The sequence below is a fragment of the Tasmannia lanceolata genome, unplaced genomic scaffold (genome assembly GCF_043159265.1).
Source record: "Tasmannia lanceolata isolate RefF3 unplaced genomic scaffold, GAP_Taslan_0.1 ptg000012l, whole genome shotgun sequence".
Taxonomy (NCBI): Eukaryota; Viridiplantae; Streptophyta; class Magnoliopsida; order Canellales; family Winteraceae; genus Tasmannia; species Tasmannia lanceolata.
In genome coordinates this window covers 35,368,090-35,382,832 of record NW_027518689.1, presented here as the reverse complement: position 1 = coordinate 35,382,832, position 14,743 = coordinate 35,368,090, and the positions used below count along the sequence as shown (strand labels likewise).

The 14,743-nt window shown below is 38.4% G+C and overlaps 1 protein-coding gene across 2 annotated transcripts; it reads right to left on the bottom strand.

Moving 5' to 3' along the window:
- Positions 1–7,130: 7,130 nt before the first annotated feature.
- LOC143887982 (flavanone 3-dioxygenase 2-like) lies at positions 7,131–14,447 on the bottom strand. Of its 2 annotated transcripts, none has more exons than XM_077392244.1 (4): positions 13,061–14,447; positions 12,356–12,567; positions 9,094–9,418; positions 7,131–7,537 (listed from the first exon to the last, which is right to left on the bottom strand). In XM_077392244.1, exons 1-4 carry the CDS (start codon positions 13,253–13,255, stop codon positions 7,295–7,297), a joined length of 975 nt encoding a protein of 324 aa, XP_077248359.1. In that variant the 5' UTR covers positions 13,256–14,447; the 3' UTR covers positions 7,131–7,294. The 2 variants fall into 2 exon arrangements, with proteins under 2 accessions (XP_077248359.1, XP_077248358.1); XM_077392243.1 differs by having other exon boundaries at positions 12,356–12,603; positions 13,061–14,443.
- Positions 14,448–14,743: the final 296 nt, after the last annotated feature.

Genomic DNA, 14,743 nt, shown 5'->3' with positions numbered 1-14,743 from the left:
TCGTAGCCTTCTTCTAAGAAGTTTAACCGAATACTAGTAGGGGTGGTTATTCGGTTATAACCGAACCGAAATAACCGAAATTTGGTAACTGAAATAATTTCGGTTACCAAATTTCGGCAACGGAAACCGAACTGAATTGTGGGAGAAAAAGAGGGAAAAAAGTAAAATCCTAGTTTGGATCGGAGGGCTAGATCATCCGATTGAAATGATTTTTTGAACACAACCTAATTAAGTTGTGATCAATCAAATGGACGGTTTTAATGATCCTACGGAGTGCACATATAGCACTTTTTTTTGGAAAAAAATAGTTTTTATCATAATTTCGGTTATTTCGGTTAACCAAATTTTTTTTTTTAGATAATCGAAACTGAATAACCGAATTTCTAAAAAAACTAACCGAAATGGAAAAAAACCGAACCAAATCGGTTCGGTTCGGTTATTCGGTTATACCCGAATAATGCTCAACCCTACCAAGTACAATGTAAGTAATACCTACTAGGACACTCCTATGGATGGTCCGATTTGAAATGGATCATGACTGAGACATGGTGAGTAGAATCCGAGACATGGTAAGTAAGGATCCTAAGAACACTCTGAATCCGATCCAACTGATAAGAGTTTTGAATGGATCGTGCCTTAGACATAGGTGGATCCGTTCACACCCCTATAAATTCATGGCTATTCATGAGGATATTTTTGCAACATAGAAAAACCCTACTCAAAACCACAAACAACATTTTATTTGCTACTGATATGGGTACTACCGTGTTTTAATAATTGCATAAACTTACCTTGTCTTTTCTGTTTTAAACTGCCGTCAAATGTCACTACGGTACCCAAAAAGCTCTCAAAAGCTAATTAAAAAGAAAAGACAGCCTGAGTTTGCACAATTATTAAAACATGGTAGTTCCAATATCAGTATCCTTTTTTTTTTTCCATCTTTAGCTTCATGACAATTATACTCTCTCGAGTTTCTTCCCTCTTTTTTCTTTCCTCTTCCATAACCATAATCCCTAGCTGTGAACAATCGTAAAGAAGGATCTTGGATGCTCTGATGGACGGTTCAATTAAGATCCGAAAAGCACTCCAAAAACAAAAAAAAGATCAGCCCAATTAGGAATATGAAAGGATTCGACATAAGACATAGGTGGATCTGATCCGAAGTGAATCCATTGACATCCCTAGGTGGAATGCTTCAGTAGGTCGGGACCTCGTTGTAATACAATGTGGCAAGCCTGCTAAATTACAGTGGGTCCCACTATCGATTGATCCAAACCACTCAACTGAGAGGCCCTACTTACGATCTCCTTTACCCTAAAAATCAACCCAATCTTGCAATATTAACATCAAATAATGCGTTTTGTCAGTAAATGTAAACCGTTGCCTGTATATATAGTTTTTTGCCGTCCTTGTTAAGTGAAGCATGCAAAGTATACATGCGTTTTGTCATTAGCAAAACTCTTATGGTGATTTGAATTGTTCTGCCATTGGGCTCCTTTGTGGGTAGGCCATTCGACATTTGATCAAATGATTCTATAGTTATAGTTTTTGGCCGTCCTTGTTAAGTGAAGCGTGCAAAGTATACATGTGTTTTGTCATTAGCAAAACTCCTATGGTGATTGGAATTGTTCTGCCATTGGGTTCCTTTGTGGGTAGGCCATTCTACATTTGATCAAATGATTCTAGTTATTGATAAATGGCTGCAAATTGACAATAAAACTGAAAGTGGCTGTTCATTATCTGCAATAGAAATCCTTGGTTAGTATGTTTTTGTGTTGGCTATCATACTTGAATAAGTTTATCTTGAAATTATCTTATCCACTGTTCACATTTTTGTTCTAATAACATTTTACCTAAGTGCTCATTTGGTTTGCAAGAAAGTTGTGGAAACTGATGGAAGGAAAAAGTTTTTCCAACTCTTCTCCTCTTTCCTTTGTCTGGTAGCACAAGCAAAGGCTTTCCAAGTTGGAAATACTTTATTTGGATAGGAAAACACTCAATTTTTCTCTTAAAGTTCTCGATCTTAAAACCTCAAATGCAGCTTTCCTTACGGTTTAGACAGAAATGTTGGGCAACATCCGAGCATATGGGTCTCTTGGTTTTTGATAATTAATATATGTAGGCCCTACTCGTATGAACGTAACTCATTACTATATGTGGTCTCCATTGGTTTTCGTCATTGGACTCTCAGTACCCCACTAGTAGATCATTGATTAGTATACATGCTGGGTTTGTTATTTAAGCGCTGCTAGCAAAACGGGACCTGTTTTGTGAAAAGACACGAGGATCGGCCATTGGTGATACGTCCACTAAAAGAAAAGGAAGGAAGCTCAAAGCCCCATAAAGCCAAAAAAGAAGAAGAAGAAGAAAGTCTTGGAAATAGTTAAATCTTCTGCCACTTCATTCCCATTTTTATTTTGGATCAATTACTGTTGCATGTTGAAGAGTTGAAAAAATGATGAGAAAATGTTGAGTTTTGAAAAAACACTAACAAATGCTACTTTATTAAAAAAGAACTTTTTAGGACGAAAATACCTGTGACCTTACTTTATCTTTCTCTTCTTTGTTTTTACACTTTATCTTCTCCGGCGAAACATCTTCATTTCTCCGGCATATGCTCATTTGTCTCGAGAGGTTAGAAGGAGTTCTCTAGAGACGCCCATTTCTCATTTTCTTTTTCTTCCTCCAAATATCCAAAATCTCATTATCTTTGTAAGTATTTCCCCTTTTCTAGTGGCTGTAGCCAAAATCAGTTGCCCAAAGAGCTTTCACTAGGTAAAAGGGTAGTGGAAGCCAAAATGGTACTCGAAGCAAAATGTAAGTTAGGCAAAAATGATAGTCGAAGCCCAAAAAATGCTAGTTGAAGCAAAAAAAAAGTTACTCTAAGCAAAAAATGATAGTAGAATCCAAAAAATAATAGTCGAAGCAAAAAAAAATGATAGCCGAAGCCAACAAATATTTCTCGAAGCTAAAATATATTAGTTAAAGACGAAAAAAGTTCCAAATGTTACTGGAGTTTAAAAGTTTTAGTCGCAACCAAAAACATGTTAGTCGAAGCAAAAAAACCAGTTATTCGAAGCCTAAAAAACTTTAGTCGAAGCGAAAAACACAACGGCGAATGTTACAGGAAACACATTTTTCACTTCGACCAAGTAATTTTTAGCTTCGACCAAGTAAATTTTGGCTTCGAATATCCTGTTTTGGCTTCGAGTACCTGTTTTTGCGTTGAGAAGAAAAGGGGGAGATCTCTAAAAATAACTAATCATTTGATGTCCATTGGATAGCACGAAAATGATGAACATATGACTTTGCCATAGCATCTCTTTTATAAGTTTAGAAGTTAAGAGAGGTAGTGGAGTTTTTCATTAGCCACAGTAACACAACAAAAAATTATCAAATGGGGTTTCTCAACATGTCCATAATCCAATTTCTCCTTCTCATCTTCCTATTCTATTTTATTCCTCTGCTCACATGACGATATAAACACTGATAGATCGGTGCTTTTGGCTTTCAAGAAAGGCATAGTTGTTGATCTTCAGAATCCTTCAAGACAAAGGACCATCTGCTGCTAGAGAAATGAGATGTTTCGCCGGAGAAGAAGGCTTCTATCGCCGGAAAATCTCGTCGTTTCACACAAAATGCGTTGGAGTAAAACCTAGAAATGAAAGAGTGTAAAACCTACAAGTAAAAGAGTAAAATGGTAAAACCAAGAAGAGAAAGATTAAAGTAAGTCGAGGGGTATTTTCGTCCCTAGCAACATTTCTTTTAATAAAGTAGCATTTGTTAGTGTTTTTTCAAAACTCAACATTTTCTCCTCATTTTTTCAACTCTCCAGCATGCAACAGTAATTGATCCTTCTATTTTCCACACGGGGTCCCGTTTTCAAAGTGTTTTCCTTTTTTTTTGGAATAATCAATCCGCCCCTTTTAATCACTTGGGACACCCAGCAATAGTGTATCAATGAATGCATAGGGGCTGATGTACTTCAGGTCAGAAAGATTCAACGGATTTGATTGCCACGTAAACTGCAGTTGGGTGTCCCGTGTGATGAAAAGGAGCACATTTATCATTTCCCCTTTTTTGTCATTATGCACTTTATGTAAGGCCCATTAGTAGTAGAGGTGTAAATGGATATTCGAAAATTCGATAACCGTCCGCATCCGAATCTGTTTCAAGCGAATATTATCCGAATCCGTTTCAAGCGGATATTATCCGAATCCGTTTATGAGATATCCGGCTCTTAGCGGATGCGAATCTGGCAAATGGTATATCCGATCCGTTTAATATCTGAATCTGAGAAGTAAATCTTTTTTATTTATTATTAATAATATCATTACTATTTATTTTTAGTAATGACACTATCTATTGTTTCTAAAAGAAAAGTGAAGAAAAAAATACAAAAACAAAAAGTGTTTTGGGTAGGAAATGAAGTAATCTCTCATTTTAAAGGCATTCTTGGAGTTTGACATGGCTTCTTTATGAAGCAACAAATGTGGGTTGTAGGATGAAAGAGACAAATGGATGATGGTGATTGAAAGAAGATGGCATAGCTTCTAGAGAATTCTAAAGCAAAAAGGCCACCTAGGTCATTGATGGTAAATGGACGGCTCAAATCAATTTTTCAACTTAGGATTATATAAAAACCCAAAATGCAATTAAAAGATGGGACTTCTAAAGTTTGCAAAGAAAAGAGAGGAAAAAGGAGGAGGCTGAGACACCATCTTCAGCATTCTTTGGTGCCTCCAACCCCACCAAAATCCACAGCTGCCCCTCTCCACCTTCTCATAGCCACCTCCATCACCGCCAGTCACCTCCATCTCTAACCCAATCCCCATCTCCATCACCATCCCCATCCCCATTTCTCTTCATCTTCCACCATCAGCACTCTCACTCCCCATGTTCAAAATATCCCAAACCCATTCCATTATATACAAAAAAACCCAAAGACCACTACCAACACCATCTCTCTCTCTCTCTCTCTCTCTCTCTCTCTCTCTCTCTCTCTCTCTCTCTCTCTCTCTCTCTCTGCCTTTGTTTTAAAAGGAAGAAGAGGATCTCATATATTTTAAGGTTTGTGAGTTAATTTTGTGAAGAGAAGGTGGACGTCTGGTTTTAGGATTTGGAAAATTCATTCGAGTAAGAAGGAGAAGAAGATAAAGTGCTGCAATAAAATGTTCGAATTTACCGGATAAACGAATATGGATAATATCCGACGGATACGAATTCGGTAATAGATATTAAATATCCGTCGAATTCGAATCCAAATCCGAATTCGGAGTGTATACTGTAATCGAATTTGGATATAGCCATATCCGCTTCGAATTCAATCCGTTTACACCCCTAATTAGTAGATGTGACTCGTTAATATCAATAAGCTCAATTAGTTTTTAGAGATTGGAGCTTCCATCTTAAGCCATAGCTGCTAAAATATCAGCGATTAATAGACATGTTGGGTCTATTACTTTGTTTAGCCATTAGGCCCTCTATGTAGGCCCCACTAGCATAAAACAAACTATTGTACATATGGGCCTCTTTCCATTTTGGCCGATGGGACCTACTTCTTAGGCCCCGCCAATTGATAAGTTATTAGCATACATGTTGAGTCCATTATTTTTAGGCCGTTAGGCCCTCTATTTGGGCCCCAATAGTATATAACTCAGTACTTTATATGTGGGTTCAATTGGTTTTTGGACATTGACACTATCTTACCACCACTAGTAGCTCATTTGACCAAGATGCATGTAAGGTTTATTATTTTTTAGCCATTAGGCCATTGATGTAGGGTCCACTAATATTTCTCATTAACAGACATGTAGACCCTACTGCCCATAGTATTTAACTAACCCTACTGACCTTAGTATGTAACTGGCCAACTATCTCAACTCTGGTATTGGGTTTAAGAGTTGTAATTATAGAATTTGAAAATATGGCGTTGCTAATAAAACCAGATACTTAAAGATAGACACAAACTAGTATCCTTACAAAAATAAGGCAAATTCTAATCCTAATGTAATTGTAAAGAGATATTGTATATCTCATTCACCACTAGTACGTTTATATCCTCCTTAATTTCTCCCTACATAGAATTTTCCTGTTAATTTGTATTCTTAACTCAATTATCACTCTCTGATCAAAATAAACTGATGTCTGATTTATAGTATTAATTCAATGACTTCTTTTTGATAAAATGTCGGAGACTTAAAAATTGTATTTTTAGAGGCCTTCCAAGGCCCTATTTGGAGTGCATGAATTTTATGAAAAAAGTTTAGAAAGGAAAAATATTTCTAAATTTTCCTATTTTTTTTTACCAAAAAAAAAAAAAGATAACTTGAACCAACTTATTCAATTTTCACTTATAGGGATCATCAATTTATCAGCTATAAGGCCAGCCATGTTGTACGGCTCAGAATGTTGGGCCACCAAGAAACAACATGTTGATAAGATGAGTGTAGCGGAGATGCGAATGCTTAGATGGATGTGCGGCCACACAAGGTTAGATAGAATTAAAAATGAAGACATTCGTAAAAAGGTGGGGGTGGCACCAATTGAGGAGAAGATGAGAGAGCACCGCTTAAGATGGTTTGGATATATCCAACGTAGGCCTTTGGATGCTCTAGTGAGAAGAGGCGACTCGTGCCAAATTGATGGAGTAAAAGAGGTAGGGGCAGACCGAAAACAACTTGGGTAGAAACAGTGAGAAAAGACTTGATAGCTAGGAACATAACAGAGAACATAACCTCGGATATGATAGAATGGAAGAAAATGATCCACGTAGAAGAACCCAACTAGAGCCAGGTAGATTCCTTTCACCTTTATGAAATTTTTTCTAAAGGATTCATTTAGCCAACCCCAACTAGTTTGGGACAAAGGCTTTGTTGAGTTAAGGTATCGTCAATTTATGATAACATCCCTACATATTAACCATAATCAAATCATTTTCCTCTAAATTGTATGAAGAACTTGAGAAATGCTTTTCTTTCAATCCAAACAGGGCCTTAAAAAGACAGTATACCAATCTCACATTGACATAGCGCCTCTAAACTGTGATTCAAGTTTAAGATATTAATAGACCTAGGTGCATATTGGGAAATTTTACCAATCACATAATGATAGCCACATAGAGCACTTCGTTCATAAGACACCAATTTCAAAACGGTTGCCATTACTACATCAGACCCTTGAGAACCTCTTAAGATAGTAGAATATTCAGCATTCATATTTTTTCCCAAGTAATATCTTTGATAAAAACAACCTAAATTCAGAATTTTACTGGCCACAATAAATTCATCTAATCTCATCTCCTAAAAAGCTCCAAGCAATGTTCTTCATCCAAGTTTCTACTCCAAAACTTTTTGTAATACTCATCATATGTAAAATTCCTGTATATAGCAGGAGATACTTCTTTGGTGAGCGGATTCGCAGGGCCGATGACCGCATCGTTGGCCGGACAGAGGAATGATGCAATTGAAATTCTCTCCTTATTAGAGTTGACAACGGCTCGGTGCCACACACTTTTATACCTGCCATTACTCAATGCCTGCAAAAAAGTTCCCATTCATTAATCTTTGTTCTAGAGCTGAAACCAACCATCACTACAAGAAAATTGGGGTTTACCGGCACGGTTTTTATTCACAGTTATGAAGTTTTTCTGGCAAATTATTATTACCACCACTAAAAATATAGGTACACTGGTACTTTTTTTTTTTGTTGAATCATAAATGATTAAACAACACCAACTCTAACAGCTTAAGCTTTTGGAGTCATTGGTTATTTCACATGCTATCAGACCCAGGTTTTAAGCCCAACTTCATATTAAAAATCCACGTGTATGGTCAACCCAAAAGAGGAGCCACATGTGCCAAGTGTATGGACAGCCCAAAAAAAGGGGTCACACGTGAGGGGAATGTTGAAGTATAAATGATTAAACTACACCAACTCTTACAGCTTAAGCTTTTAGAGTAATTGGTCGTTTCACATTTTTTTAATCTGCGTGTAGATATGTTGGGGTTCCACGCAAAAGCAAAAATCCCACATCAGAAAAGTAAACGGATGTGGATGGGCTTATAAGGACTCTGGCACACACCCAGGTATTTGGGTGTTTCCGCTTGAGCCGTACGAGATGAAATTCTCATATATGGTTCTCAGAGGGAGAGTCCCCTTGATTTACCTATCTCAATAAAGTATATGATTGGTTCGAGGAGCATCTCGAGATTCAGGCGAATGCAGATGATATAACTAGTAAATATGTTCCTCCTCATGTCAACATATTTCATTGCCTAGGGGGGATTACACTTACTTGTTTTTTAGTACAAGAAGCTACAGGGTTTGCTATGACTTTTTACTATCGTCCGACCGTTACAGAGGCCTTTGCCTCTGTTCAATACATATTGATTGAAGCCAACTTTGGTTGGTTAATCCGATCACTTGATTCAGCTCCGTTTGGTTGCCAGTAAAATTTTGGTCCTAGGAAGTTTTAGTAAAATTTTGGTCCCATCCCATGTTTGGTTGCCTTCTAGTACTAGAATTTTTTTAATCTCACTCTTGTAATGATTGCTTGTGTGGTGAATTTTTTTAATCCCACTATTGTAATGATTGCCTTTTCATCCCATCCCAAAATAATCCCAGGAACCAAAAATAAGCTTGAGAAGAATTTTTTTCTTACCAACAATTCAAGCAACCAAATCAAGTTTTTTTTTCCCACCATAGTCCGGTCAACCAAACATGGGATTTTTATTTTACTGGGATACTTCTAGGACTTTTTTTTTCCCACCAATCTCCTTAGATTTTTTTCTCCCACATAAATCCCAGGAACCAAGAAAAAACCCGGCAACCAAACAGCGGTTCTGCCTGGGTGCCAACAAGTGTGGATGGGTTTATAAGGACTTGGGCACCCTTCCCTTAATGGCTAGGTTTTAAAGGTAAATTCTACCTAAGTCCCAACTATACATACGTGTGACTTTTCACCAGGGCACAAAAAAACTGCCGGTAAATATATATTTATCAGATTTTAGACCGTCAGGAAAAATCACATTATTTTTTTTTGAAGTGCATGTTTCAAATAGAAGTTTTTAAGCTCTTATAAACCAATCTCACCTGCAATTGATCACCTATGTTCACAACGAGCGCGTTTGGGTGGGGATCAACTGCGACCCACTTGCCATTTCGCTGCACCTGCAAGCCTGCAACATGTTGATCTTGAAGAAGAATGGTAATGGTGTTTGGGTCTGTGTGGCCCGGTAATCCATAGGTCAGCTCTGGTTCTGGACATGGTGGGTAGTAGTTTATAGCCATGTGTTGCCCTTGTTTACCTAGCACTTTTTCCATATAATCCCTTTCCAAACCTAAGCTTTCAGATATGAGTTCCAACAATTTGAACCCAAGTTGTCGAACTTCTGTGCAGTAAGTACTCACTACATCTCTGCAAGGAGAAAACAAAATTCCATTCTTGAGTTTGAGGTCAGGACAAATTAAACTTTGGCTTACATAGAAAATCTCAATCAAAACTAAATTAATTTTTGTTTAACAAAGCAGCTGATGTCCGCACTAACATATATTATAATGGAACTACTCACTATGGTTTACTCTCTACCGGTTGGATATCGATAGGAGTTTGGATTGATGGAATCAGGAATCAAATTTGGCATCCTAGTCTGATTCCTTGTAAACGGAATGGAAAAATAAAATAAAAATTTAATTCGAAGAAATTAATAAAAATTTCATTCTAACCGGAGCAGAATCAAAATACCACCTCTTGGGGGCAGAAAACAGATTCCGAAATTTTCGCCTTTAATTCGGCTTCGGTGTCAATTCCACTACCTTGATTTTTTTTTTTTTTTTTTCTGAACCAAATGTTAAAATAGGACAGAATCATAATAGCATGTCTATTCTAGTGCTTGATTCCGACAATCCAAATGTACCCTTTCAGTATTGTAACAACCATTAGGAACTCTTTGGCATTAGGAACTCTTTAGGTTGCTCCCTTGGCAACCAGGCATGGGAGGTGTTGGCGGTGTTTTTAGGAACTCTTTGGGTGACATAATTGACACTTTTGCCGGACCTATTGGAACCGTTGATTCTACATAAGCCGAGGCCCGTCTCCTCTGCAAGGGATTGTCTATCTTCTTTAACCAAATGGAGGGGAGCTTAGAAGTGGAAATCGACTATTACAATATCGTGTTGTGGGTCAAAGTGAATAGCGCCCGTTTGTGGAGGAGACTCACCAATCTATTGGATGAGATAAAAAATCTTTGTACCAAATGGAGGGGAGCTTGGAAGTGGAAAGTGACTCTTCCAATACGGTGTTGTGGGTCAAAGGGACTAGCACCACTTCGTGGAGACTCACCAATATATTGGATGAGGTAAAAAAAAATATGTTTACTCAGTAAATGTTCATTTTCTCTCATTCCTAGAAGTGCCAATGATTTGGCTGATCGCCTTGCCAAATTGGAAGCTCTAGAGCTCACTTGTATATGGAGCATTCTCTACGCTGAATTCCATTTACAATGTTCTCTTGTTTAATTAATGACATCTTTTTTCAAATTTGCTTGCATGGGTCTAAGTTTTAGTGACCCGTGAAAAACTAACCCGCGGGTGACCCAACCCGCAAAAACACGGGTCGGGTCGGGTCAACCCGCGGGCACCCGCATTTTTACGCATAAAAAGTACGGTATGGCCCGCACCATAGGATTATCCAAACCGTCCATTATTTGGGCCATAGCCTAAATAGGTTATGCCCCAAAATTATTTCCATTTGGTTGATTCTAACCCTCCGATCTATAGAGGGTTAGGATCAACCCTCTAACATTCAGATTGGAGGGTTAGGATCATCCTATGAAAATGATTTTTGGAGCATAACCTATTTAGGCTATGGCCCATCTAATGGACGGTTTGGATCATCCTATGGTGTGGGCCATACCATACTTTTAATAAAGTGAGAGTGCGCTTATAAGAAATTTCCTTCGGTTTTTTATTTTACAAGAATTTGGTACCAAACTTCTCTTATGGCAACTTCTCGGCATGTGGCCATCGGTAGTGCAACGATTGGCACATGCCAAATGTTTGCTAGCAAATAAAAAAACAAAAAAAAGTAATCATTAAAAGTAAAATAGCTAAATTATAAAGTTTTAAATGAAAAATTACCTAGAAATGCTTATAAAGTTCTAAAATTACGAAAAAAAATACAAATAAAATATAAAAAGTTATGACAATTACGGAAAAAACAGATGCCGGTCAAATCGGATAATTATTACAATCCCATATATTTGCGGGTGACCCGCGGGTTGACCCGGCCCACCCGCAGGCCGCGCGGGTCACCTAAATTCTGACCCGCAAAAATGCGGATCATTTCCTCACCCGACCCGTGGACCCGCACCCGCATCACCCGCGGGTTGACCGGGCCCGACCCACCCGTTTGCCAGGTCTACCTAGCAGTATGAAAAAACCAAATGTCGTCATATAAAGATTGGATGGTGATGACATGTGGGGCTCACCATATAACGTCACCTGACTAATAGTTGAGCAAGTGGGCCCAACAATCACAACCCTTTGACCGTTTCCAATCCGGATCAGGCCGGAGTACAGAATACTTTCATTTTCACATGTTGCAACTTGTGCATTTATTGCACCATGTAATTTCTCACAATTTAAAGAGAAATGGTCCCATAAGGTGTGTAATTATCATTTATGATGTGGCATGGCTATATTGCAGTAGGTGGTCATCGTATTGATCGATCTGGACCGTCCATTGCTGATCTTGTACATACGTACAATAGCCAATATTTAAATAGTTATCAAACCCAAAGCCAACATCTGTACTAAGATTTATAATTCTTAAGAGGAATTCTACACTGAAGGGAGCCCTTGCAAAAAAGAGGTGAAAGGGCTCCCTTCAGTTTAGACTTCCTCAAATTCTTAGTAGCTAAAAAACATGGCAAAAAATCTATCTCCTTGTAAAAAAGTTTCTTATCAATAAAATTTAAGGCGCCCCCCCCCCCCCCCCCCCCCGTTTCTAAATAAATTCGGGGTTAAAATAATATATAGGCATAAACTCTCTCTCTCTCAAATTGCATTTATGGGAACGGTTAGGATCATCGGATGGACGGTTCAGATCGAATTAAAGTGGACTCGTACAATAAAGATGCCGACAAGCCGCAGTTCATTTATTTTAAATAAGAAAAAACGCCAAGGTCATTGGTCTCACACTTATGGGTATCCGTGACAGTAGAATTGCAAGTCAATTTCCAAACCAGTTCTTTGATAAGTGTAATCCATGTAATCAAGGAACTTGTTTGGAAAATCTCTCAAGTTGATCTTCCAAATGAGAACAAAAAAAAAAACATAAAGATGAGAAACTTACTTGAAAGCAGAGGGGGGGGAAGGCCATTCGTGCACGAATTCCTCCAAAGGGTAACAATGGAGTCGTAAATAGTCCCTCCAGTTATGAACCTTCTCTTTCTTCACATTGAAACTCGTCGACAATCTCATTTTCTTTGATGGGTCATCCGAATAAAATCTCATCTTCTCTTCCAGTGGCATATCGAAGAATTCCTTCGCGATTCGAGCCATCTTCTGCATGGATTCCAATGATATTCCATGGTTTGTAATCTACCAAAACAAACCCATACGCACAAAAATAAATCACTCCTCTCTTTATGTAACAAACAAAAGCAAGATATATATATAATTTTGTTGTCAGGCGTCAAGTCAGAAATCTCTCAGTGAAAATAAGAAACAATCTTTATATCAGTGTTGAAAAATCCTTGTCGACTCGGCGCGCACGCTGCTAAGAACGTAGTTGATGCAGCTGAGTACTCGGTTGACTACGTCATAACTTGGGATAGTCAAAGGAGCTTTTATTTACTCTGTAGGATAAAACCCAGAACGCAGATGCGATACAACATGGAACGTGGCAAGGTAAAAGGGGAGTCGGCCCAGGGGAGTTTTATAACTATGCTTTATATATATGTAACAAAGAAAAGTAAGAAATATGTACAAGGTTTGTATCAGGTCGTTGAGTCGGAAATCTCTCACTGAAAATAAGAAACAGAAGATGAGTAAGTACCTGGAAGAAACCGTGAGACTCGCACGCTTTTCCAATTTCATGGATTATTTGAAGTGTATCAGAGCGGCCCAAATCAATCAGGGGAATGTGTTCAGACACGACTTCTGAGAGTCGGGGTCTGTCTGATGGGGGTCTTACGTAGTTTTCCGGCAGGGTTTCGTATCGGATTCCGGTGGAGAGGACAGTCTCGGCCATCTAGAGAAGAAGATTAAGATAAATGATTTGTGTGGATGGAGGGGAGCTTCGAGGAAATTGCAAGGAAGTGGGTTAGAAAGAGAAAAAGAGCGTGGAAAAGTTGTATGGAGCGTTGACGAAGACCCCTCTCTGTAGTCTTTGTATGGATGAACATGGACATTTATAGCTAAGTATGATGAAATATGCGAAGGGGGAATTATTTCATCTCATGCTCTAGAATTTTTTGTATCATTTACTTGAATTTGGTAAGGGGGGAAGATTAGAAAAGCAAGGTTCAACCACATGATTTTACCAGCTAAATAGAAAAAATTGTTGAGGTCTCATTCATTTAAATTCCAGAGGCAATCCCCAAGGACAGAAGAAAATATTAATGCAATATTTTCCCTTTGTGATGTCATCATCAATACTAGGCCCTGATTGAATTGCAGGAATTTTTTGGAGAAGAAAAACTTTTCCAAAATTTCATACTTTCCTTTTGTTTAATGAGGAGTGCTAAATTGAAGGGCATCCTTGCAAAAAACCAGCTACAAGGGCACTCCCATTTGCAAAAAAAGACCAGCTACAAGGGGGGAAATTTCTGAACAGGATAAAATTATTAAAGAGACCAACATGTTGGATTGGGTTAAGATCTCACCGTTGGATCATCTTGGTTGTAGTTGGGTAAATTGGGTAGATGAGGCAACTAAATAAATTAGGTTAGTCGATTAGAATATGCAAGCAACCCAGATTAGGAAAGTAGTTTGGATTAGATAACCCAGAGAGATTAGGAAAGTATATTGCAGTAGGAAACTGATGAAAGGGTTGGAAAAGGAAATACAAACAGGTGATAAGGGATACTACATAACACAAATAAGTCCCCTTCAAGAAGGTAGATAATAAAAAACCTCCATACTATCTCTTTGAGCCCCTGCTCTAGCAATTATCCGCCTTGCTATAAGCTGATCTTTTGACGTGCTGAAAAGAAACAGCATAAGCCGCCACCCGATCCAAAATCTTCTCAATAAAGTGGGCAAATCTCGAAGGGTGAGGGTTTCTACGCTCCATCCATCTTATGACATTGCGTGAATCACCTTCCACTATTAAGTCAGTCATTTCTCTCCTCTCAATCAACCTAATGCCTTGGAGAACCGCCCTCACTTCAACCTCATTGGAGTCTGTGATTCCAATAGGTCCCAAAAAATACCATCTAGTGATCCCCCACTCGTCCCTGAAGAGACGTCCTATATCTACTGGACAAAAGTTTCCAAAATTAGATCCATCAAAATTAAGCTTTAATTTTCCCATGTCAGGAGTGGTCCAACTTGGAGTCTGCATCTCCCTCTGCTCCCTAGCATTACACACCTCCATAAATGCAGTTTGGTGATATGGTCCGCTGGGGCTGCCCTTGGAGTTAGGTTTTTTGCAAGGGTGCCCTTGCAAAATCAGTGACTTAAACCATTGCAGTTCAAGTTCAAGTTTTATTTACAGGGACTTTTAATTTGTAGCGAT

Excerpts from the sequence above, each read along its gene's own strand:
- LOC143887982 (XM_077392243.1), bottom strand. The coding sequence starts at position 13,255 with ATGGCCGAGACTGTCCTCTCCACCGGAATCCGATACGAAACCCTGCCG. Across the intron at positions 12,604-13,060 it reads AGTCTCACGGTTTCTTCCAG|ATTACAAACCATGGAATATC; the intron begins GTACTTACTCAT and ends TTGTTTTGGTAG. Across the intron at positions 9,419-12,355 it reads TCCCCCCCCTCTGCTTTCAA|AGATGTAGTGAGTACTTACT; the intron begins GTAAGTTTCTCA and ends TTCTCCTTGCAG.